The 24,143-nt window shown below is 37.2% G+C and overlaps 1 protein-coding gene across 3 annotated transcripts in view; it reads left to right on the top strand.

Moving 5' to 3' along the window:
* LOC117971244 (A-kinase anchor protein 2-like) overlaps window positions 1-24,143 on the top strand; it is a 172,904-nt gene that overhangs the window by 46,266 nt on the left and 102,495 nt on the right. For all 3 annotated transcript variants that reach the window (XM_058993772.1, XM_058993774.1, XM_058993768.1), the window contains 2 exons: window positions 12,789-12,869; window positions 20,969-21,099. In XM_058993772.1, coding sequence (XP_058849755.1) covers window positions 12,789-12,869; window positions 20,969-21,099 — 212 coding nt within the window. The remainder of the gene's footprint in view (window positions 1-12,788; window positions 12,870-20,968; window positions 21,100-24,143) is intronic.

Here is a 24,143-nt window from a genome sequence, read left to right as displayed (position 1 = left end):
GATAACTCGTTTCTTATCGCATGATTGTATTGTGGTTGCTAATTATGTTACTCAGTGTTGACTGGCAGTTGATGGGTATACTATAAAAAGCCAGTTTGTTTGCTAAATGTTCTGCAATATTTCTATATGTGAACACATGTCTTCATAAGCAACAGGCCTCAGGCTATTGCTTCTGCCTTGGTTGTCACATATAGTAACTCTTCAGTGATATATGTTTCTGTAGAGATAGGTTGAACCTTCATTTAGAGACAGGCTTTCCAATGCATAGGTCATTGCACAGCGAGGAGTCTCCAGTACTTGTCCTTGTCAGAGAAAGTTATAAACAGTATTTTTATGTATTTATTTTTTCTCTTAAAAACAGTGGGCTACATTCTTAAAGCACTCTTTTTCAGCACTCAATAACACTACCAAACCAAAAATAAATAACTCTTTCCTGTGTGTATTATATTATTTGTTGAATTATTATTTAAAATGTATTGTTTGTGTGTAAAAATTGTTTGTGTGTTAAAATGCCCCATCCAGATAAAATCGTGAGAATGCGTGGTCAACAGCGAGTGATTATTGACAAACTGGCTGTTGACCACGCATATTAGAAACCCCGTGCCGAATATGATCAGGGGATAAACTAGGTAATTGATAGCCAGTTAATCCTTCGGCCACAATATAAAAACAAGCAGCTTTGGCTGAACGTTGAGTGTGTTCAGAGGCGGAACGAGACGTGAGTGGTGAGTGGTGAGTCGTGAGACGTGAAACTAAAACTGAATGTCAAGCTTAGAGAACAATTTGCTACACGTGCTTGTTCAGGTTAGCATGATACTTGTGTTCCGTGTCTGTTTGTTAGTCTGTTTGTTTTGGCCACTGTGCCGTTTCGTTTTTAGTTCAGTGTTTTGTTTTGTTCAAACTGCACTGCTGTCTGTCTATTTTCCTGGCCTGATGTCACCACAGGAGCCAGCCTGGTCACAGTAACCCACTTGCCTTTGGAAATGTATGTAACAAAGAAAATACCCACATTCTCCTGAGAAATAACAGATTCTGCGGTACAGCTTCAGAGAGACAGCCTCACAAGACATTGCTATTGATTGCAATTTCACTTTGTCTTATGCCTCTTAAAGGGAGCAAGAGGGTATATTGATGGTCTCAGGACAACATGGGTTTCTTTATTATACGATGATGAATACTTTGGAAGGATTTTTCAGTGCTTTTTATAGTGTTTTAGTGCTCCACTAGCTCAATGTAATTTCCCTGGAGAGGCAAATGCCGGTCTCAAGTTGAAATATTGAAATATATATATATATATATATATATATATATATATATATATATATATATATATATATATATATATAACTGACCTTCAAGAAAATGTTATATATCTGTTGATGAAGTGTCATTATTTATACTGGTATGGATGATGATAACACCAGTGATTTACCCAGCAATTCGATAAACCATCAATCATTGTTCTGTACTGTTGCATTGCCATTAAAGGTAATTTGGTAATGGTGGATACAGATTTAAGGGTCAGGCATTAAGACTGAACTAATGAGCAAATAATGTGTTGTGGCATTTTGCCATATTTTATTGTGGATCAATAATTCACAAGGGAGTTCTTTGTACAATGAACCATTAATGTGAACTTTTAAAGTGGCAATGCTACAGGAGGATCCCATTGTAATATAACTGATTGTAATATAATTTAATGAGTTCTACCATGTGGCCATGTACAGATATAGACTGGAAACTACTAATTGCTAATGTAAAATAAGTGCTTTAATGAACACTGATTCAGAAAGGAGAATCCACAATTGATGCAGAATGACCATTTATTGATTTACAGAAAAGAAAACATATCCATACAGATATACAAATATGAAACATTTTTTGCCCATGGCCTTGTCCATAGGAGCTCGTTAGCCACAGAATATGTGAAACCTAAAAAAATAATTTAACTAACTAATGAATGCCGGCGGGGTGGAACGAGTAGCCTCGGGCCACCTTCCCCTAAATAAGGCCGCTGCGAGGTAGAGGCAGTGGAGGAGGGGGCCAAACAACAAAACAAATGTCAAGAGGGAGTAGACAAACTGGGCTTTTATAGGGCTGATGATTACGTTATTGATTAATGGGGGGATTCTCCTATCCAGAAAAACAACAAGTTTGCAATTGAACATTCTCGATCAGTTGTTCATGCAGTCTAATATTATTCTATATTCTAAGAAAATATAATCATGTCAGCATGTCCTTTAATGATACATGGTGTGCTATTAAAGTTAAATAAAGCTGACTTCATTTGACTAGTGGAACTGAGTGAAATACACAACCACAGCTGGGTGTACTATGTTGGCGAATAGTTAAAAGAGAACATAGTTGATGGTTGCTTTACATATTATTTTGTAGTTGTTAAAATCTAAGTTTGGCTTTCTGTCTATGGCATTTATTTTGTCCTTAAACAGCTGGCCAAAACTGAAACCCAAATCCCATTCCATTTTTAGTTTTTTATTCAGTCCATAAAGATTCAGTTTCAATTTGAAATGCATTTTCAGTTTATGTGGTAATTATTACATGTAAATCAGAGTTGATTATAGAAGCAAAATCTGGCAGGGCCCTTATAGTTATGTGCCATGCAACATTTTTTGTCCAAGATTCAGTTCTCTCTTCAGTTCCTATTCTGCCACAGCATTAGAGCTCATGAGATGATGTGCGTTCGCACAATTCTCCACCATTTTTTATTTGGTAAGCAAATTAATTCTATTGCTGCGGACTGTGCTCGCACAAGTATTATTATGGGTAACAAACTCTAGTTACCGTAGCTACTGATGAACTTGACAAGTTATTTTATAGGAGACCTGATGTTCCAGCCTAAGTCAGTCGGTCACGTGACAGCCGCTCAAGACGAACTCAGACATTGCACTTGGAAGGCTGTGTAAGTGTGAGAGCATGTGTATTGTTAAAATGGCAGCTGAAGCGCGTTGGATAACACCGTTGCTGACATGAAAAAGAGACAGATCACTTTTTTATGTTTCATTTTGTACAGTGATTGATAAACCTGAGTGCTGTGATGAAGACAGTCTGTTTGCATTCGTGAGTGCTAATTATGATGACTCTGATCAAAGAACACCAACCACTGCCGCCAACTATATAATTATCAGCTGCATGGCTCCAAACAACCCTGTACTAGAACAAAAAAACTTACAACAAAGAGGGCTAACAGGACCTGTGGAAACATTAATAAAGAACCGAGCGCATTTTTGACTCACCCTGTAATACCTTGCCTGTGTATTTCCTGGTCCAGTGGCCTAGCCAGGATTTTGTTTCTGCGGGAATGGAGATTTTTGCAGGTAATAATTTATAAAAAAATTTCTGTAAATAAAATTTATCTAGACTCCAAACTTGCAATTAACTCGAAATCGCCCTATTAAGAATCATGATGTTTCACCTCACAATCACTACTATGCAGTGATCAAACATACAAATTAAATAACAGAAATAATAAACTACCTTACCTGATGTTTAGATTCCCAAGTCCATCCTCCTGTTTTTCATTGCAAGCTTGTCTAGTACTCATAGGTCTCAGTTTAAGGCAAGATTCGCACGCGACTAAAAACCTCAGAGTTTGTCAAAAGCAGACGGCAATGAATAATGAATTTCAGGGGGTGGGGGGGGGGGGTCTTACGTCACCCACAAACCATCCTGTCTACAGAGGCTATTAAATACAATAATGTCTCGGATATTAATTTAAAACCGGTGGTGCAAGTACTAGCAAATGTTATCAAGTTCTATGAGCCCTGCACAGCATAGTGCCACTCATGCACTCTACATACAGCCATTCACTCTATGGAAAAAAAAAATGTTAACACAGTAGGGTGAGAATACTCAAATGTTCCCCCTCAAGGAGATCCAGATGCTGGAATGACTAGAAAGCGCTGTTTTAAACTGTTCCCTCCCTCATGTCACACAGATAAACCCTCTATGATGCATGCTGCCTCCCCGATGAAATGCTATGAGATAGGAAGTTACCAGCCAGTTGTTACGGTGGGTTGCATTTTTTCTGGAAATCTGCACCCCCTTATTTCATTTCCACTCTTATGATCACACAACATTCCTTTACTGTAAGAAAAGTTTCAAAACGTCAGCATGTCTCATTCCTTCAAGTATGTGGTGTTGGGGGAAGGGGGGGTGGGGGAGCACAGCTGTAAAGCAGCTGCTTTTGATTTAATACACAAGACAGGGCCTCTTTGTCTGTGTGAGATTACAGCAGCTCTGCTAGACTACAATCCTATTTTCAGGTCACAATCCCAAATGCTACCTATATATATATATATATATATATATATATATATATATATATATATATATATATATATATATATTCCTCCCTGCTGAAGAAAAAAACATGTGCGAAAACACATTTGTTTAATTTAATTGTTTTCTTTATTGTTAATTATCACCCACACATGGTTCACATTCTAAATTAGAGCCAGATGCAGGGTTTAAAAGAGAGACAGTCAGTCTCTTCAGGGCTGCTGAGTAGTAGGAAGCAGAAGGTGTGCTCTGTTTCCGAGGAGTCATATAAAAAGTACCTGCTGTGTTAAACCTGTGTGGTTTGTTTTGGTTTGATGACAGGTAAACGGCTTAGCCGTCCTGCAAGCTAGTCAGGGAACTGCCTGTGTAGTCAGTGCTCCAACATGGAGTTAGGATTTTGCTTTTTTATTTCATTTTGTGTATTAAAAATAGTGCATAAGCACTTAAAAATCAATTTCTGTGTGTTGGGTAACGAATGACCGTGAGTGCCATCTGTGTTACAGTATATTATATATATATATATATATATATATATATATATATAAAGTAGCATTTGGGATTGTGACCTGTGTATATATATGTGTGTGCCCTTATGACCACTGTGGTTAACCAGCATCATCAAGGCTGGGTCTGTCAGATGTTACAATTCAGTTTTACACAGTGAGTCATGGAGGTTTCTGATCTATATGCAATTTTGTCAGTATTTAGTGAACAGTCTTGGCCTTATCGTTACATTATATTGCCCTTTATAAGGACCTTGTTAAATAACCACATGGCTGAAATTATAGTGTCTCATGGATTTTTGGTCAGTGAAAGTTGTTGGGGCAACTTTGCTATTGGTCATCAAACAGAAACATGTATAGAATACTACTCAGATAATCCTTTTGTAACGTGTTCTCCTTTGGTTGATCAAACATATTTTTTTTTTCCTTGATGACGTTTATCTTCATCATACAAACTAACAATCATGAACAATAACATTTCTGAAACTGAGCTTGCAATAATGCTTTGTCGGTAACACTTTATATTAAGGTGCTGCTTATTCATGTTTTATGCATGTTTTATAAATATATAATTCATGTTTAATAACTATGGCATAGAGTGTTAATAAAGCATTACAGGTGGTTTATAACCATGCAATAGCCATAGACGGAATTGCGTTTTTATAAAGGGGACAGTTTTAGCCACCTATTGAACTTGGGGGTGTTTAAACGTAATTCACTATGACTTTTGCATGGTTATAACTATGTATTAACACTCTATAATATAGTTATTAATCATCTATTATATATTTATAAAACATTAATAAGCAGCACCTTAATATAAAGTGTTACCTCTTTGTCTTTTAGACATCAACTTGTCTGGTTCTTTTGTCTAATCTGTCTTATAGCAGTATTTTCCCTTTCTGCAGATAAAAATCACCTGTACTTCCTTTCAGCTTTGTATCCTTAACCCAACCCAGACCTGGGTCCTGAATTTATGTCCTTATAAGCCCTGACTCTTGTTCTCTTTTGTCCTAATTCTATGCATTCTGAAGGAGTTCTTGACTAGGACCTTTTCAAAACAACAAAGCAATACATCCTCACACCACCTTTGGGGTTGTCAGCATCAACTAGCAGGATGTATGGGAGAAATAAAACCACTGACCTGACCAAAATGAATAAACATCCTTGCTAGTCCATCTTTTTTTTATTGATATGATTGGTATGGAGATCTTATTAAGAGATAAGAGTGGCACAAAGCTCTGTAGCACAACTGAATTTGAAGAAATGAAATGTGGCCTTGTAAAATACAGCTTGTTTTTTCAACATTGCCTCTTGATTTGCTGACATTATTTCCTAATTGTCTCCAAAAATTGTGTGGTAGTCTAACATATTTACGACAGTAATACATCAATTTAATGTAAATGTTGATTTAGCTGAAATTAGTCTGCATACTAATGAAAATGTGTTATATGTTAGTTACAGCATAGGACTGAAATGATATTCATCAACTTTAGATATAGACCTTAACAATATGGCAAAGGAAAATGAGGTATGACTGCATAGCTCTTCAGGTTTATTTATTGTATTTTGCTTATTAGAAAATATTATATATATATATATATATATATATATATATATATATATATATATATATATATATATATATATATATATATAAATACAAAAATAATATCATGTCCAAAAACACATTCTCCATGTTTACTCTGAAAGCATGCACAATTGTGTGTATGTGTATGTCTCAAGTTTCATTTAGCAATTAGTAAATCATGTATGAGTGGAGTGCTGAATAATGAAAGCATTTGCTTCTACAGTGCTGTTATGAGTAAGTTCCACTCTTCTTCTGTCTTTCTGTGTTAGTCATTCTGTTAGTGCTCCTGCAGTGTGACTTGTGTACTTCAAACCCCATCTAAAATATAAATACCTGTGTGCCACTGATAGAGATCCAGGTGCATTTTACAGCAACGCACACTGCTGATTCAGCAGGATTGCCCTAATACAGCAACTTAAGTTAATTAACCATTTTTATTATGCATGATACACAGATGCTGCAAACTCTCTCTGTGAGGGGAGGGGGGGATTGTCGCTTTCAAGATTCAATGTGTGGAACTATAGAAAATGTCAGCATCATATTTTAAAGTTATTTGATTCCTGTTGTGCGATGGGCTTCTATGGATTATTCAATATAAACTGCTTTATTTTGTCACATTTAATTAGGGAATGTGATACAATGCTATGAAATATTGTGGAATTTAATTTACAATGCAAATTGATACATGTTTTTAATAATTTATTTGTGTACATCAATATGGTACTTAAGCTGCCATGGCCCACAACCATGCTTAAAATGAACTCAAATAGAATTCATTGGCATCTGATTACTACAGAATATTCTTCCATAGATTAGTCTTCTATGAAAGCAGGCTCTCAGCTTATGTTTCTGATAATTTCAAGCTCACAACTGGTACTCTAATGTTATCACAGACAGGTGCTTTGTTTTTAACTTTAGTATTTTTCAGTGTTTTATAAGGTTCAGTAACATTACTGAAAAACTATTTTAAAACACTATGGGAAAAAGGCACCTTTTAAGATTTCAGTCAAATATTTAAGGAATTAATTTTTACCATAATGAGAACAAGATGTTTTGCCAGGGAAGATTTTAATAGATGAAAACAGTGACGTATTACCTCTCTTATCTTGCGTCAGTCAACAAAATACACATTCCTTTTTGTTCAAGGTTACATTGTGTGTCAAATTTTTAACTGCATTCATCTTTTGTCAGTTTATATAATTTCGTAGCAAAATAAGTAGCTTCAATTTTTTGAGGTTTTCAATTATTCTATATATATATATATATATATATATATATATATATATATATATATATATATATATATATATATATATATAATTTCAGGAACTGCTTTTCAGTTCTAGTTGTCTGACATGGATTTGTGTAATCAAAGCTATGTCTGCTAAAGTGTCTATAGAGAAGGAGCCACTTTGAAGTACACTATTGTGCCCTGGATGCTGTAGTCCAGGAGTGGTCAACGTTGGCCGTTCCACTCCTGGTCTTTTTCCCAACCATGTTCTAAATTGTTTAATTGAACCAATTAAACCCCCATCCAGACCCTGAAGTAGTTAATTATATATTTGTTCCTGTTAAACACCCCAGGTAGCCTATCTATGTCAGGTAGCTACAAACAGCTCCTGTCAAAGCACCTTAACAAAAAACACAATATTTGAGTTATTGCAAGAAGAACCACTAAGAATGGTTGCAAACATCATAAAGGAGGGCATAATAAATTAAGAAAATGTATTTTGTAGCTAGTTACTCTTTATTAATAATACAAATAGCAGGTTTATAATTTACAATGTTGCCTTTATCAAGAACTACACAGACATTCCTTGGTCACTCTTGTGTCAGTCAGAACAAAAAGAGTGAAATATCACATGATGACTACACATTTCCTGATAATATACTATTCATATCAGCCTGATTCATTCATGTCCTGTCCTTCTGGATGTACTATACTAGTATATGGGCCATAGAAAACCTCTATTGTTTGATACTTCTTGTGTAGATATTTTAAGGCAACTTCACAACCTTACAAATGCTCATTTTATATATGGTTCTTATGTAGCTCATTGTACATTGTAACATTTGTACACTGTACTATGCTTTTACTATGGTAAACTTTCATAAGGGAATCAAACATGTAGTTGGGTAATAACTGTGTAATAACTATGAAACAACATGTAATTACAGTATAATTAACTAAAGGGTGTTAACAAGCTTTATAACTAGGAATGGATCTGACCATTTTGTACAATTGTTAAGACACTCAATTGTGGATCTTTTGGGAGCTGGTTTGTTTATGCCTGAAACCGAATGAACACAGTTACTTCATAAGTGTTTGATGCTGTTTTTGATTAGGATTAGGATCATGGATTAAGAATCTGCCTGTACTGGGTATGGGTGTTGACTAGTGTTGACAATATCAGACAGTGATAATAAATAAGATTACAAGTTTCTGTCTTTCACTCAAGGAAGGGGTGTGGTCGAGGTCCTATTGTAAGTGACTCTGCAGCAGCAGTTGTTGATGCATAGTTCACCCCTAGTCTCTCTAAGTCTTAAGGATAAAATTGTCTGCTAAATAACAAATTAATAAAGAGGCAAGGAATGTTACCCTTCAAGACAGTGGCATCTACTTTTCTTACTATCTTAACTAATAAAGTAGCTTTTCACTTTGGTTGTAAAAAAAAGCATAGAAGATTGCTGCTTTAATTCCTATTTTCTTACTTCAATAACTTAGGCCAAGTGTGGGACAGTTTTATTTAGGAATAAAGGCTAATGCACAAAGTTGTATAATACAGTCAGCACGTAAGTCACGTTTTACTGTCCTTGTATTAAGAATAAAATTAACCCACATTAAATGAATGCACTTACCCGTCACATGCGATTTTCAACTCCGTCACCAGTTTTCTGGTACAAACAAAGCCCATCTCTTCAATTTTACAATTTATTTGATTATCCGTCACAGCCCGCATTTATTGTTATTTTTTATTGCATGCTCAAATCAAGTCTGTCTTTACTGTGCAGTTACACAGCGTTTCCTCCAGTTTCATCTGACAAAAATGCTGCAAAAACAAAGCGAATGAGACCAGTTACTGTAATGTAAAACAGTTCTTCATTAAACAGGTTTAGATACTGTGATGTTTTTTTTTTTTTAATCTGTGATCTTTAGTTGCTTATGTGCATTTTCATTTGCAGGTGCACTGTGACTTTAGGGCCTTATCGAGAACTATATTCTGTAATTTTGAATACTGACTTTGGAGACTGTTTTAATTCTGGAAACTGTGTTGTTGTTTTTTAATCTTTTGCTAAATTGCATAGCATTTTACGTTTTACGTAGTTCTGTGCATCGGTAACATTTTGATTTCATTTTGCTGTTGTGTCATTAATGGTGAATTTTACATACTGCTACAATACGTACCAGATTTAAAAGTATGTACTGTATTACAGTCCACGTGTCGTCTCTTTTGGCAAGTGATATTTTCAGAATCATATCGTTCTAAATTAAAATACTACTTCTGTTGAAAATATAGTACTGTACCAACAAAATCAACTACAGTACATCTAAATGGAAGCCTACTTATTTTAAAACACAGTCTTTTCAGCTAAGTATTTTTGACATTGTATCTTTTTTGTGTTCCCTGAAAAACGTTCAAGGGCTGGAACAGGCGAAAATGAAATAATCAGATATGAGACCAGGAGTGCTGACTGTATAATTATTGAAGACAGAATAAAGAAGCAAGTGTCAGCAACACGGAACTGGTCATATGTATATCATTACTTAAATCAGGCTTAAATTAAATTCAATTATTTCATTTAAAACCACAGAAAAAAAAATTGCCATTTATCATGGAAAAGTGTGATGGCATGAAAACACCTGTGATAAAAGTTTCCGTGCACTATATCCCGGGAATGTTTTTGATCTGCATCGGGTGTATTTAATTTTAAAGATAACAGCAGATGAACACTCCTGGGAAGACTTTTCAGATGACCTTCTAAAAAAGAACAGCTGGTACAGAACATCTGTTTAAAATTAGCCTTTAAAAATAGCCAACCCCCTGCTCAACAAAGTCATCCTTTATTGCCCGTTATACTGTACATACCTGAGTACAATCATTATCATTATATTTCATACAATACAATATGTAAAACAGTAGCTGATACTTTTTGTACACAAAGGTGCCACACGTATTTCCCTGTGCTCCAGGAGATGGAGACATCAAGCTCGATAGTGCCCTCTAGTGGTATGCATTACATTAAGTGTTTATCTAGCAATCAGTAAGTATCAGTGCGTGGTATTTAAATTAATCGACACCCCCTATTGATGAGTTATTTTAATAATACATTTGATATTCATGAACGTGTTCTAGTCTATTGTTGAAGAAGCTGTCACTATAATAGAATCCAATCTGAAGTGTTCTTTAGCATGACTGCCATGAAGAAAGTACAAAATAAAAGTTTTGCTCTTTTGAAGTTACAAGAACACAGTGAAACTGGAAATATTAATGAAATAGTAAGGTCCATTTTTAATATGTAATACAATACCAAATTACTATGTAACCTACCTGAGCAATGTTTCACTTTAGCCTGTCTGAGGACATCAGAAGTCTTTGAAATAAGGGAAGGGGTTAATAATGTAAATGCTGAATTTCTTGTTCTTTTATTTCTAGTTGCACTGATTCACTAGCTTGCTGCTCAGATGCCAGGCTTTCAGTTTGTCTTACCTGTTTATGCAGAACAGAATGGAGATTATTTTTAAGTTGATAAAATGAAATTAAATGGAAGAGACTGCAGAGGAATGTAAATTAATTGCAAAACATCCTTATTTTAACTGCCATATTATGAATGAATAGAGTTTCATAAACTTATTTAAAATAAGTCTCCACCCAATTTGCATGCACATTGACATGGGTCAGTAATGCATTGTGATTTTAATAAAAGTAACTTATCCTTCCAACAGTTTCTCAGCAGTTCAAAATTGCCATTTATTCAGAAGTGTTTTTGGTCATTTATAAGGCATTTATATCTTTTCATTTCTTATTTTTTTCTTTCCTGAAGGGTAAATCTAAGCATATAAACTATGCCTGACACAACACAACTATAATAAGCTCAAGGTACTCAAGCTACACATTACTGGTTATAATTGATGGCGTAGCTCTGGGTGAACTGCAGTCGTTTACATGTTTGATCTGTAATTCAGAGCACCAACAAGATATGTTATGGAAACACATTGAAGCAATTCAGCTGTCCCGTGACTTATCCTGTGACATGCACCAGATGTTTTACTTTAGCTTTAGCCAGTGGTCTAATCCTGTAGATGACACAATGTACTGTATTTATAGTGGATAAATTCTAAAAAGATGCTTTAATTTACATCATTACACTATGATTACAGATATTAACATAACCAAAGATTAATTTCCATACACTTAAAAGAAGGCCATTTGTTTCCGCATAGTCAGTAAGTTATATTTAATGTGTGCCTATAAACAGGATAGTATATAAAATAAATCAGTATTTGATTAAATATGAAGTCCCTTAAACATTCTGTAAAAAAATTCTGTACATTAAATAAAGCATACATTTTTATTGAAATAAATGTGTAATATGTACAAAATCTGCTCTTTTGTAATCCCAGTAGTGTGAATACAATGTATTTAGGGGGATCTATAGTATGGTGGTTTGTGGGCATTATGATGTTGATTTATTCTCTGGGTAAATCAGCCAAAAAATGGCGCTATATATATATATATATATATATATATATATATATATATATATATATATATATATATATTATATATATATATATTATATATATATATATAAAGCTTCAAAAACAAAAAGAAGTGTTAACAGAAATAAAAAGCCATGTATGACAGAATTCAACTTTTCTTTTTTTTCTGACCAGTCCCTGCAACAGCAGTGCTATTGTGAAGTATTAAGCTGCATTCCTGACACTCCAGTATAACGGGGTACTGTAGAGGTCTTGAGAAATATAACAGTAATGCATCTTAAATCAGTATTAAAATGCAGTTAATCTACATGAAACACAAGTGGTGCTGCCATTTAGGGGAAAAAAAACATCTGCCTTTTAAATCATTTCTACAATGTCTTATTCTCAAGATATTTGCCCCCAGATGACTTGCTAGGAGGCGTATAAGCATGTGAAAGTTTATTTAAGTACTGTAGACATGAACTGAGGCTATTGTTTAATGATTTATGTGAATGACCTCTTATAGTGATAGCTAACATTACTATGTTCACTACAGCCGCATTCTTCCCCCAATAGCCGAAACATGCAAAATACATTTGTGACCATTCTTTTAAAAAGATGAACTTTCTTATAAATATAAATGCATAAACTCACTTTTAATGAATTCAAAATGTATTTTCCATTTATCTTTCAGGAAAAAAGAAAAAGGCAAATGGCAATAGAAGATAAGAGAAGGCAGCTGGAAGATCTCATACTGCAGCTGCAACATTTAAAGGTAAGGGGCAGAAAGCAGCTTCCAGGATCGACTTCAGCAGCAAGTGAAACACAGCGTTATAGACAGGTGGCTAGTTTCACGGACTCCAAGCACCAATCTTGGACCACTCAATGTTAATTTTGGTAAGGTAGTTAGATTAAGCCTATAGTGCCGTTTTCAGTGGGTCGTTTGAGGCATTTGTTCAACAAAGACAGTGATATGCTAGTATTGACTAAAAATAATTACTTTAACAATAATTAATAATTTTTTCTGAAAAGTCACCAAACTGAATATTGTTAAAGCTAAATGGGAAACACTCACTGATTAACACCAGCAACAGCGTGACCCCAATGTGAGCTAATAACTCACTTACATAGACTAAGTAGAGTAAGCCCCCAACAACAAGCAACACAGAACTTTAGAACTCTGGCAGGAAGCAAATGCTCACCAGAGATTATAAAAATGAGAATTGAATGCCCATCCTCAGGGTGGGATACTTATGTAGCATCCCACCCCTCGGGTGGCATTCTCATATCACACCCTACCCCATGCATTATTTATTTATCAATTAATCAATTAAGAATAAACTGTACACTCATTATAAAGTCAGACAATCCCAATATAAAATCTGCGGTTTTAGTTGTAAATAATACAAAAATAAATGCTTCTCAAAAGAGTGCATAATATTTCTACATTTACGGTAACCAAGTTTCAGTCAGGATATACTATATATACTATATATATATAGTATATATATATACTGATGCACAATGAAAATGCAACAGTCTTTACATCAAGTTTTACATCAATAGCTCATTGGGCACATGCATAATGTTATTTTCATTTTAAATAGTGAGCAGATACGTTTGTTGATTGTTTGAGTAGTATTGTTCCTTGGGATAACAAAATACTGAGCTCAAGTCATGTGATTTCATAAAAACGCCAGGGGCTCAGTGTTTGGTATTTGAGTTGAGTCAAAATTGCCAAAATGAGTTGATTAAGAATCTGTATAAATAGACATTCGAAAAGACATGATTTTAATGAACTCAAGAACATCGAAAGATACGACCACACCCCGCTTGAGTAATAAATATCGCTTGTTTGCTATCGGCATGATTGAAGACGGCCTGTCTGTGAGAGAAGTTGCCCGGAGAATGAGATGTTATGCTTCAACAATCAGCAGACTAGTCCAGAGAAACCAGGAAACCGGCTCTGTGGGGAACAGGCCACCTCCTTGAAGGCAGAGTGTCACCACACCAGCCCAGGACCATCACATCTGACTGATCCAACTGCGTAATTGTTTTCAGACTGCAGTGGCTACAGCACAAGAAATTTTAGGAAGAAATAACCTGTGCTTCAGCAGAATGACTAGCTCGCCGTCTGCATGAAAATGTTCAAGGCCATTCAAGGGTAACATGTTGACAATGAGAGATGAAAACACCATCTTTTGTTGGCCATAGAACATATGAGGTGGTGGCAGAGAGGGTGGTGGAGTGTTTCATTCACCGATGAATGCCGCTTTGCCCTTGACAGACCGGACAGAAGACAATGTGGAGACGTTGCGGTAAGCGTTATGCTGACTGTTGCGTTGTTAACCGGTGCAGTGGTGGAAGAGTGATGATGTGGGAAGGAATCTCCTTTAACACAAGAATGCCTTTGGTCCAGATTGAGGGCAACCTTACTGCTCAGCGATATATTGACAAAGTCCTTGAGGCAACAGTTTTTCCATTCCTGTAAGTCAATTTGGAAGTGTCGATTTTTCCAGCAGGACAATGCAAGACCACACAGTGCTAGGATTACAATTGCACGACTTCAAGAAAACAATGTTGAGGTCTTGCCATGGCCAGCTTTTTCTCCCGACCTGAGTCCAATAGAACATCTGTGGGACAAAATCGCCAGTGCCATCCACAGGAGACAACCGCGACCAGCCAACCTTCGCCAGCTGGCTACAGCTGCACAGGAAGAGTGTTGGAACATCCCACAGCAGTCTATCCAGAGGCTGATCAGGTCTATGAGTCAACGCTGCAAGGATTGTATTTATACTCTGGGAGGTCATACCCGATACTAACTTTGTAATGTTTTCATTTTGACAGTGTGTCATGTTTCATACTGAAAACTTATCTTTGATCTGTATTTTTGTTCACATTTTCTGTGGTTTTGTTTGATATCTATGTTTAAAATATTTGATTAAATCCATTAGACCTGAGTGTTGCATTTCTTTTGTGCATCAGTATATATTACACCAGTAGCTACACCACAGTATTGGTAGCAAAAATGAAGCCCCTGCAGATTTAAGCTGTCCTGGGTCCAATTTTAGTTCTCTTGTAGAAAACTCAAAAACAAAGGAAACATGATTATACTGTTAAAAAGGCATGACTTTTTTATGATTTGTCAAATTACTTCACTTTAGTTTTTAATACTAACATTGCATACACATTGCATTACTCAAGAACCATTTTGTAACGGCTAATTTGCTCTTTCAAATAACTAGCTTTCTTTTTTTGGCCTCCAGGGAGAAGGTGACTTTTTGAGAAAAAGCACAAATTCCCAGTGACCGGAACAGTCTGATAAAATATAGGCCTGTGGGACTATTTACGTGACAAAAAAGCATGTGAAATAATGTGTTCACAATGGGAAGCAAGATTAACTCTCTCCCCATCTTTCTTCTATAATTAACAACTAAAAATACCACATTTTAACAAATTACAAATGATAAACACATACACTATTCTGTGAAGCAACATAAAGTGGCTACTGAGAACTAATTGATATGATTAAGTAGTTAGAAACAGCAGCTACTTGTACTTCTGCCCCTGTTTTACTGTTAGATATAAAAAACTGTAAATACCAATAGACCATATGTAACATACCAAGGGGCTCAATTGTAATGGACCGTAAGACTGCATTTGAATTAGGCATCCTTTGACAGGATGTGAGTGGTGATGTATATAAAACAATATAAGACAAGAATTATGATTTAGAAAAACATCCATATACTGTATATTTAAACCAAAAGAAAACAATAAATCACCCCTATACCAGCAATGGTATAGGGGAATCCAAAAATACAGCAGGTTTCAGTCCCAAAGGAAAAACACTCCACTACCACAATCCTCTGTGCACGAAATTGTGCTCCTTATAATCCCATGGAAAGCAGCTCCTGGGTCCTTAATCCTCCTCTGCAACAAACACAGACAATTACACGACAAAACCGCACAACACAACTCTGGCCATGTTTTGCTTTCAGCGCAGGGTAGCTGTTTCCCCTTTGTACCATAAAACTCCTCCCTGCAATCAACCCGTCACCATGGTTACTCCGATCACTCTCTGCTCTTTGGCTGATTGCAAGGGAGTCATTCCATGTACGTACAGCTACACGCTCCCCCTAATATGGTCACCTTCCAGTTTCTGCCTACCATCAAGGCTGTCCATCTAGGAGGAAGCATACCACCAACCTTACGCAGTGCCCTTTCTGTTCGAGGGGGAGATTTACAGCTTGAATTCCTTCGCTCTTTGTCACACATCCTTATAGCAGTTTTTAAAAAGCACCAAATAACAAAAAGTATGATACTGGTGTGCAATTTTTAACAACACTGCATACAATGCTAAAAAAGCATCAGTTATCTTTATCATAGTTATTGTTGTATTCATTCATTAAGACACACAGCATATGTGTTTTTTTTTTGTTTGTTTTTTTAAAATAAATGTTAGCGAAACATTCAATTGGTATAAACAGGGGGAGATTTTTAAAGAGACTCACAGACACTGTTATACTGTAGATCCATGTAGATCATGTAGATCAAATGAATACAAGTTAAATAGCGCTGGTAGATCTGCCAATGTTTAGATCATTAAAATGGACCCATCATCGTTAGGTGGATTACACCAGTATACTGTGGACAATCACATCTAGTTTCAAGTATTGCTGGTTTACATGAAAATAAAGGTTTAAAGGATCACGTAACCATATGAACAGCAAGATCTTTCCGATGAGAACGGGTTCAGTCAGCTGACGCCCACTGTTGAACAAACATTCAATTTCCTGGTCACATTGTCTACTTTCAAAAGCACCCACCCTATGTTGTTATATCTTGATTTTCCAAGGGCTGGTATACTGCACATGTTCTAATCCTCTAACTACATTACCTTCCAGCAAGTACTGGTACAAAAGTATAAATGCAGAATGTCTGGGGTGGGGCATTTGTTACCTGTTTTACCCCACCACTTGCTTATAAAATATCTCCTAATTGTCCCATCTTCAATTACATGCAAAAAGTTGTTCCACACATCTCGTGATACCTCATATATTTTAATTTACTCATTTATTTGACCTTCATTTTATACCTGTAACAAGGGGGTTTGTTACTTGTGTGGGTCATCACTGAACAACATTGAGGCAGACACAGAGCATTGGGTGTTGACACGCTGCACAGGCTCGTAAATTTAATATCAACACAAGTGCTGACACTAGAGTACCAGCAATGGTAGCCCTAGTGTTACATTTAATAAAGAAAACAAGACAAAACAAAGCTAAAAATAAAAGTTTGCCACACAAATGGCAAGTGCTAATCCCAATAAAAGGAACATCCCGCTCTAGGAACCGAATACTCTACACGAACCCTCTCTATACACTGTTTGGGATCAACATTCTCTAAACTGACCAACTTCTGGGCTCACAGAGTCCCGGCATTCTCACGGTGACTCCTGTCTCTTCAAACTGCCTTTTCACATGGCCTCAGCTGGGCAATGCCTTCACAAGCACTATCTTGGAGTGGAAGGGTTTCACTCTTCTCCTCAATGTAAACAAACACACAAGCTTTTGCTCAGCACCCATCTGTGTAGCAATGGCCGCGCAGTATCTTTGAGCTGTAGCGCAGACACTTTTTGAGATCCGCACAGCCTCCCCGATCATGCCCCCCAGCCAATCAGGACCTCTCAATAAACTCAGCACTGGGTTGAGCCTCTCTGCTCAATTACTTCCTTAGCAATGCGTCTAGTGTCCCAGCTGCTTCCATAAAGGCACACATGCACTCCAGAACCAGCGACAGGGTCTCCTTGTCACAATCACCAACAAATGTTTTCTGAAACTGTGACTGCCAAAAAAGGTATCACCACCAGTCATTTTGCATTTATTCATACATCCCATCGCAATATGCTGGAGATGCTACAAAGTTGCAATGCTACAACAGGTGTGGATTTATGAAGCTTATACCATAAAAATGTTTGGTAAAGCTTCTGTGTGGCGATACAGGTTATTACTGCAATGCTCATCTTTGTATCATCTTTTATGATAGCCCTCCCCAGGTCACTTTTGAATAATAGATGTTTCATCAAAAATTTCCTTGTAAAATATTTTAAATAATTAAACATTCCCAATGAACTATAGACCAATCACATGGGGTCACATGATGGGAGTTTTATTAAAAAAACAACAACTGTGAAGGCCAGACCTTGTAACATGTTACAGCAGTAACCTTTTTTTTTTTTTTTTTTTTTTTTTAAATTTAGTCGTTGCCAATTATTTTTTTTTATTTTTTTTTTATTATTTTCTCCCCAATTTGAAATGCCCAATTATTTTTAGGCTCAGCTCACCGCTACCACCCCTGCGCTGACTCGGGAGGGGCGAAGATGAACACACGCTGTCCTCCGAAGCGTGTGCCATCAGCCTCCCGCTTCTTTACACTCTGCAGACTCACCGTGCAGCCGCCTCAGAGCTACAGCGTCGGAGGACAACGCAGCTCTGGGCAGCTTACAGGTAAGCCCGCAGGCGCCCGGCCAGTCTACAGGGGTCGCTGGTGCGCGGTGAGCCGTGAGCCGAGGACACCCTGGCCGACCTAACCCTCCCTCCCCCGGACGACGCTCGGCCAATTGAGCACCGCCCCCTGGGAGCTCTCATCCACGGACGGCTGTGGAATAGCCTGGACTCGACCCGGCGATGTCCAGGCTATAGAGCGCATCCTGCACTCTAGCGAGTGCTTTTACTGGATGCGCCACTCGGGAGCCCCTCAGCAATATCCTTTTTAACCTCAGATTCATTAGTTGAGGAAGCTTGTGTCCATACAGTTAAAACTACCTTTGTAGTGGCAGTAGAGTGTACAGAATGATAAAATAACACATCGGTGAATTTCATTTCAGTGTAAAAGGGAATGTAATTGGGGGACAATGCACATAACAGTTGTTTTTTACCTTTTAGAATATACTGGTTCATTTATACCATGCTTAAAAGTTCATTGATAGGTAATAAGCTTGTTAACCTAGAACAATTAAAAGCCATCTAGACTGATAGTGTTGTGACCAACACAATGCAGAAAAAGAGGATGAAGTTACAGGCTGTGCCATTTGATCTAGTTATAAACAGGTTCTCAGACTACCCAATTCTACAATGGCGGAACAGATGTTCTATTTAGTCTGTGTACAGCCTCAACAGGTTAGTAAGATATTTTATTTTATACACAGTGTAACTTATTTAGAAAAACTATTTCAGTGATTTATATGCATAGCACAATAAAAAGATATTGCCACTTTCTGTATTGTGTAGTGGTTTGTAATCCAAACCCCTAATTCAGAGAATATCCCCATAACCTTCTCCTAGGCTTTAGTTTTGTCATTTTTGGATGTGGATATCCAGTAATAGCAGGAAACACACATTAATATTTTATAGGAAATTGAAACCATTACTTGTGTCAGAGGGTTCTGCAGCACATCTGTTATTTGTCTGTTTGCTGTTAAGCGGAAACACACTGAAACCTCACGAAAGTGGTTGCTCTGATGTTAAACATGATGTTACTCTCTGTGTTTTATAAAATGCATTTAGAAGATCTGTTTAATGACCAACACAGAATGTAATGGCAGCTAAATAAAAAGACATTTAATGAACTGGAGAAGACCACTGTCTTCTTGCAATTTTTCTTGCTCGCTTGACATATAGAGTAAATGGGAAAATACCTGTGACTATATTTACAGGTCCAACATTTATGGGAAATCTAGAGAATATGTGTTAAAAGTGAATGTTTCCATTTGTAAGACAAATGCCCTGAAAAATAAATATAAGGGTTCATTATGCAGTTCAAAATGTGACCCCTGACAAAATGAACAAATAAACCATTCTGATAGGAGGTATACTTCATCACTTTATAAATACTAGGTTCTACTTCCCATGGAGCTGCTCCCAACTGAAAACATGCCAAGCAAAACAACTTCCACTATAATGTAGGTTCATAAAAAAAACAATACTCCTTTCTTTAACCAGGTAAAATCCATTGAGATTATAAGAGTGAGTTGGTAAAACTGCAAACGAACCACAATATTCACACAACCTTAAAACCAACTTAACAAATGAAGTCTTACAATAGTACAAATTAATTGTACAAAAAATGTCAGGTCGACATTCCAGAACACTATTTTATTTGTTTCTTACAGTCATATAGTTTTGTTTCCATGGAAAAGTGCCCATATCCTGGACTAGAAGGAAGAGGGCTCCCCAAGGACACGGTTACATGTCAGTGTATACTTAGAATAGAATTTTAAAGAGAAATACACTCACTGACAGCCCTCTAAAGTTAAGCCCATGTTGCTACCAGCTGTGGACATGTATACTGTTTATAGATCAACACCTTTTTTTACCCATAAATATGCTACACAGTATGTACTGTATAAAAATATATTTTCCCAGGAAAATATTCCCCTTTGAGACCATGATACTGTTTACAATGGCATTCCAGAGTGAGAAGTACAGTAACATGGGCAGCAGTGTGGAGTAGTGGTTAGGGCTCTGGATTCTGGACTCTTGACCGGAGGGTCGTGAGTTCAGTCCCAGATGGGGGACACTGCTGCTGTACCCTTGAGCAAGGTACTTTACCAAGATTGCTCCAGTAAAAACTGTATAAATGGGTAATTGTATGTAAAAATAATGTGTAAAAATAATGTAATTATATGTAAAAATAATCTGATATCTTGTAACAATTGTAAGTCGCCCTGGATAAGGGCGTCTGCTAAGAAATGAATAATAAATAAATAACATGAAATCATTAAACTGTAATACACTGTTTTAAGAGATACCAACAACAGTCTTAGATGTTTTCTACTGTTGTAACTAACCTCCTTCTCCATTTCCAACACAGTCCAAAGCGATGAGAGAGCGGTGGCTTTTGCAGGGAGCTCCAGCAGACACCGTAGAGGAGGAGGAATCCCGGAGGAGACAGACAGAGGAAGACGAGTTCAAGGTGAAGAAACTGGAGGACAACATCCACAGGTACAGCCTTCCGAATTCCCATGAGTTAAGAACAACATGATGAGCGCTAAGTTGGTCAGGATTTTACTCAGAAATGCAGATCCATGAAATTCCCTTTTTTCAAAGCTGATTGAACTGCTGCGGTTGTACATTTTAATTTATCTATGTATTTATTGTTCTTTCTTTTGAAACGGGAGGAATTAAGCCCGCCTGTCCAGACGTTTGACAATATATTCTTATCAAAAGTGGAGTATGGAAAAAAAGAAAAAAAATCTTTAGAAAATGGACATGCAGGCTAATATATGGGGTATGTTATTGTTCAGAACAATGTATGAGGACTCAAAGCATTTGAGACCTTTGGTTAATAGATTGGTTGACAGCCCCAATTGAAAATCAAAGAAAGTAATGGTGTTTCATAGATTATGCTCTCTGTCACAACTCATTTCTGCAATGGAATTCCAGTGTATATTAATTCTCATACCATTGAGCTAAGTTTGTTCTTTAGTACAGTAAATTGGCAATGAACAAGGTCTTATAAAAGGGCTTGGATATTTTATCAGACCTTTACAATCTGCTTTGCACACCTGGGGTGTGCGGTAAGAATGGTCTTACAGCACACCCTGTCATGGGTTATTACTTACATATTGTGCACCTACACTACACAGGGACTGTGTCATAATTGATTTGGGAATACGTTGATATTTGCAGTGTCTAGTGCTATGGTACCTTTCAAGAAAACTATAGCCATTTAAAAATGTATGAGTTATTATGGATTCAAATACAAGGTTTGAAGTCTCTTGAGTCTTCAATATGAGTCTGATTTTCATTATAAAAACAGCTGGAGTTCAACTTGAGTATACATACAGTAGTCACTGCATTGAGAAATGTGCCTGGGTGTAATTGCTCACATGCTCAGAAACCCTCTCTTTGAAATTACATTTACCAGCTGTTTGTGCTAATCAGCCATCTGTATTGTAAAGAAGGCTCTGCCTATTTAATTACATTGTGCTGCTGTAACTATTTCAATTCAATTGTGCATTAATTTACTGTCTTTATTGCATTGACATTTTACATATGCAGAATGCACAATTAGTTGAATAAGCTCACTATGATGTCTGTGAACACCACTGTTACCCCTCTGTGTGAAGATGGCTGTATGTAATCCATCTTCATGTCTCTAAGGTTATTTTTACATATTCATCAAGGGAATAAACCTACATTCTTTGTATAACAATTTTAATTCTTTAGAAAAATAACCATTTAAACATTTACTACGATTTTAATACATGCTCACTTAAGTCAGTTAGCACTAATTTGTAGCACCTTTTTTGTATGGTAGTCTAAGACTAGTCTGAGGTAAAAGATGCTATTTCATTTGCCACACATTCAATGTTACCAGAATATTACACATTATTAGACTCATTTGTATTAATGTTATATTTATGTATTTGTTGTGTCCTCAAACCTCACAGGTTCTTTAGGGTATAAAAATTAAACAACATATTTACTGGAAACATTAAACATGTGTGTTGGAAAGAGTGCTATAAAGTATGTCAGTAAAAATATCTGCTTCCAAAGGATGCAGTGACCAATTAAGCCTTAGCGAAATGCCTGAAGATCTTACCCCACCCGCAAAACATATTGTAGCGTTGCACGGAAATGAAGGAGGATCACACAGGATTGCAGATCATGGAAATGAAGGAGGATCACACAGGATTGCAGATCATGGAAATGAAGGAGGATCACACAGGATTGCAGATCATGGAAATGAAGGAGGATCACACAGGATTGCAGATCATGGAAATGAAGGAGGATCACACAGGATTGCAGATCGTGGAAATGAAGGAGGATCACACAGGATTGCAGATCATGGAAATGAAGGAGGATCACACAGGATTGCAGATCGTGGAAATGAAGGAGGATCACACAGGATTGCAGATCGTGGAAATGAAGGAGGATCACACAGGATTGCTGATTCTCGGATTCACGGTTTTTTAACACAGGACGCATAAACAATAAAGGACCACTGTCTGCCGTGGACCATGCCAAAGTAAAACGCAAGAATAAAAATAAAATAAAAGCAAATCCAAAGCAACGACCACTAAGTACAATCTCTGGTCCTTGGTAGTCCCACTTCTCCTGCTCTGTCTTCTGCTCTGTGTCTCTGCAGCACTCTCGGTCTCAGCACCAGCCTGTTGGTTTCTGTCTTCTCACAGCAACCAGCCCGTTGGTTTCCTTCTTCTCTCTACAACAAAACCCTTCTACCATTTTTACTGTTGCCAGCTCAAGCTCCCTTCTTTGAACCTTCAAGACTCTGGAGTGTTCTCCTGCCCCATGCCGCTCAACACTCTCTCCGCGTCCAAACAGCAAAACAAATCCTCCTAGTTAGCGCAGACTGCTGGGTCGTTACACTGCTCCCCCCTCAGAGTTCCTCGTCATGAGGGGACTAACAAAGTCCTGAAAACAACCCGGGAGCTTGCGTCAGCATTGTAGTCTTGGCTGATCAGGTGACCCAGGGCTCCCTGTGTCCACAGTTGGTGGACTGTCGTAGCGGTGTTGTGCAGGGTGATGTGGCCTAGAGCAAGGCAATGAGTTCTGGGAGCCAGGTAGGGGGTGTTGTCAGTTTCCTGCACCCGGCAGCATCTCGCTCTCCTCTGCCCTCATCGCAGCCAGCTCCCAACTCCATCCTCGACCCGTTCTGGCTGTAGTGTCGTCTCTCGCCCCTCCTGGATCCCCTCCTTCATTTCCTGCAGTGTACGGTCCCTATCCCACTTCTGATTACCAATGTAGCATTGCGTGGAAATGAAGGAAGATTACATAGGATTGTAGATTCTCGGATTCACTCTCTGTCTCAGCAGCACTCTCTGTCTCAGCAGCATGTACTTTACACATGCTGTAAATAACTGAAAAATGCATATAGAGATGATAATTATTCAGCACACCATCCACCTCTCTGTCAGGAGAGGAGAGGGAAATAGGATGTAGGGGATAGAGGGTTGTATAAGGACACAGACTAGGCCTTTAAATTCAGTACATCTTCTGGAAAAAATAAACAAATTGCAGTT

Source organism: Acipenser ruthenus, chromosome 2 (assembly GCF_902713425.1).
Source record: "Acipenser ruthenus chromosome 2, fAciRut3.2 maternal haplotype, whole genome shotgun sequence".
Classification (NCBI taxonomy): domain Eukaryota; kingdom Metazoa; phylum Chordata; class Actinopteri; order Acipenseriformes; family Acipenseridae; genus Acipenser; species Acipenser ruthenus.
The sequence above is the reverse complement of the archived record's forward strand: the minus strand, read 5'-3'. Positions and strand labels throughout refer to the sequence as shown.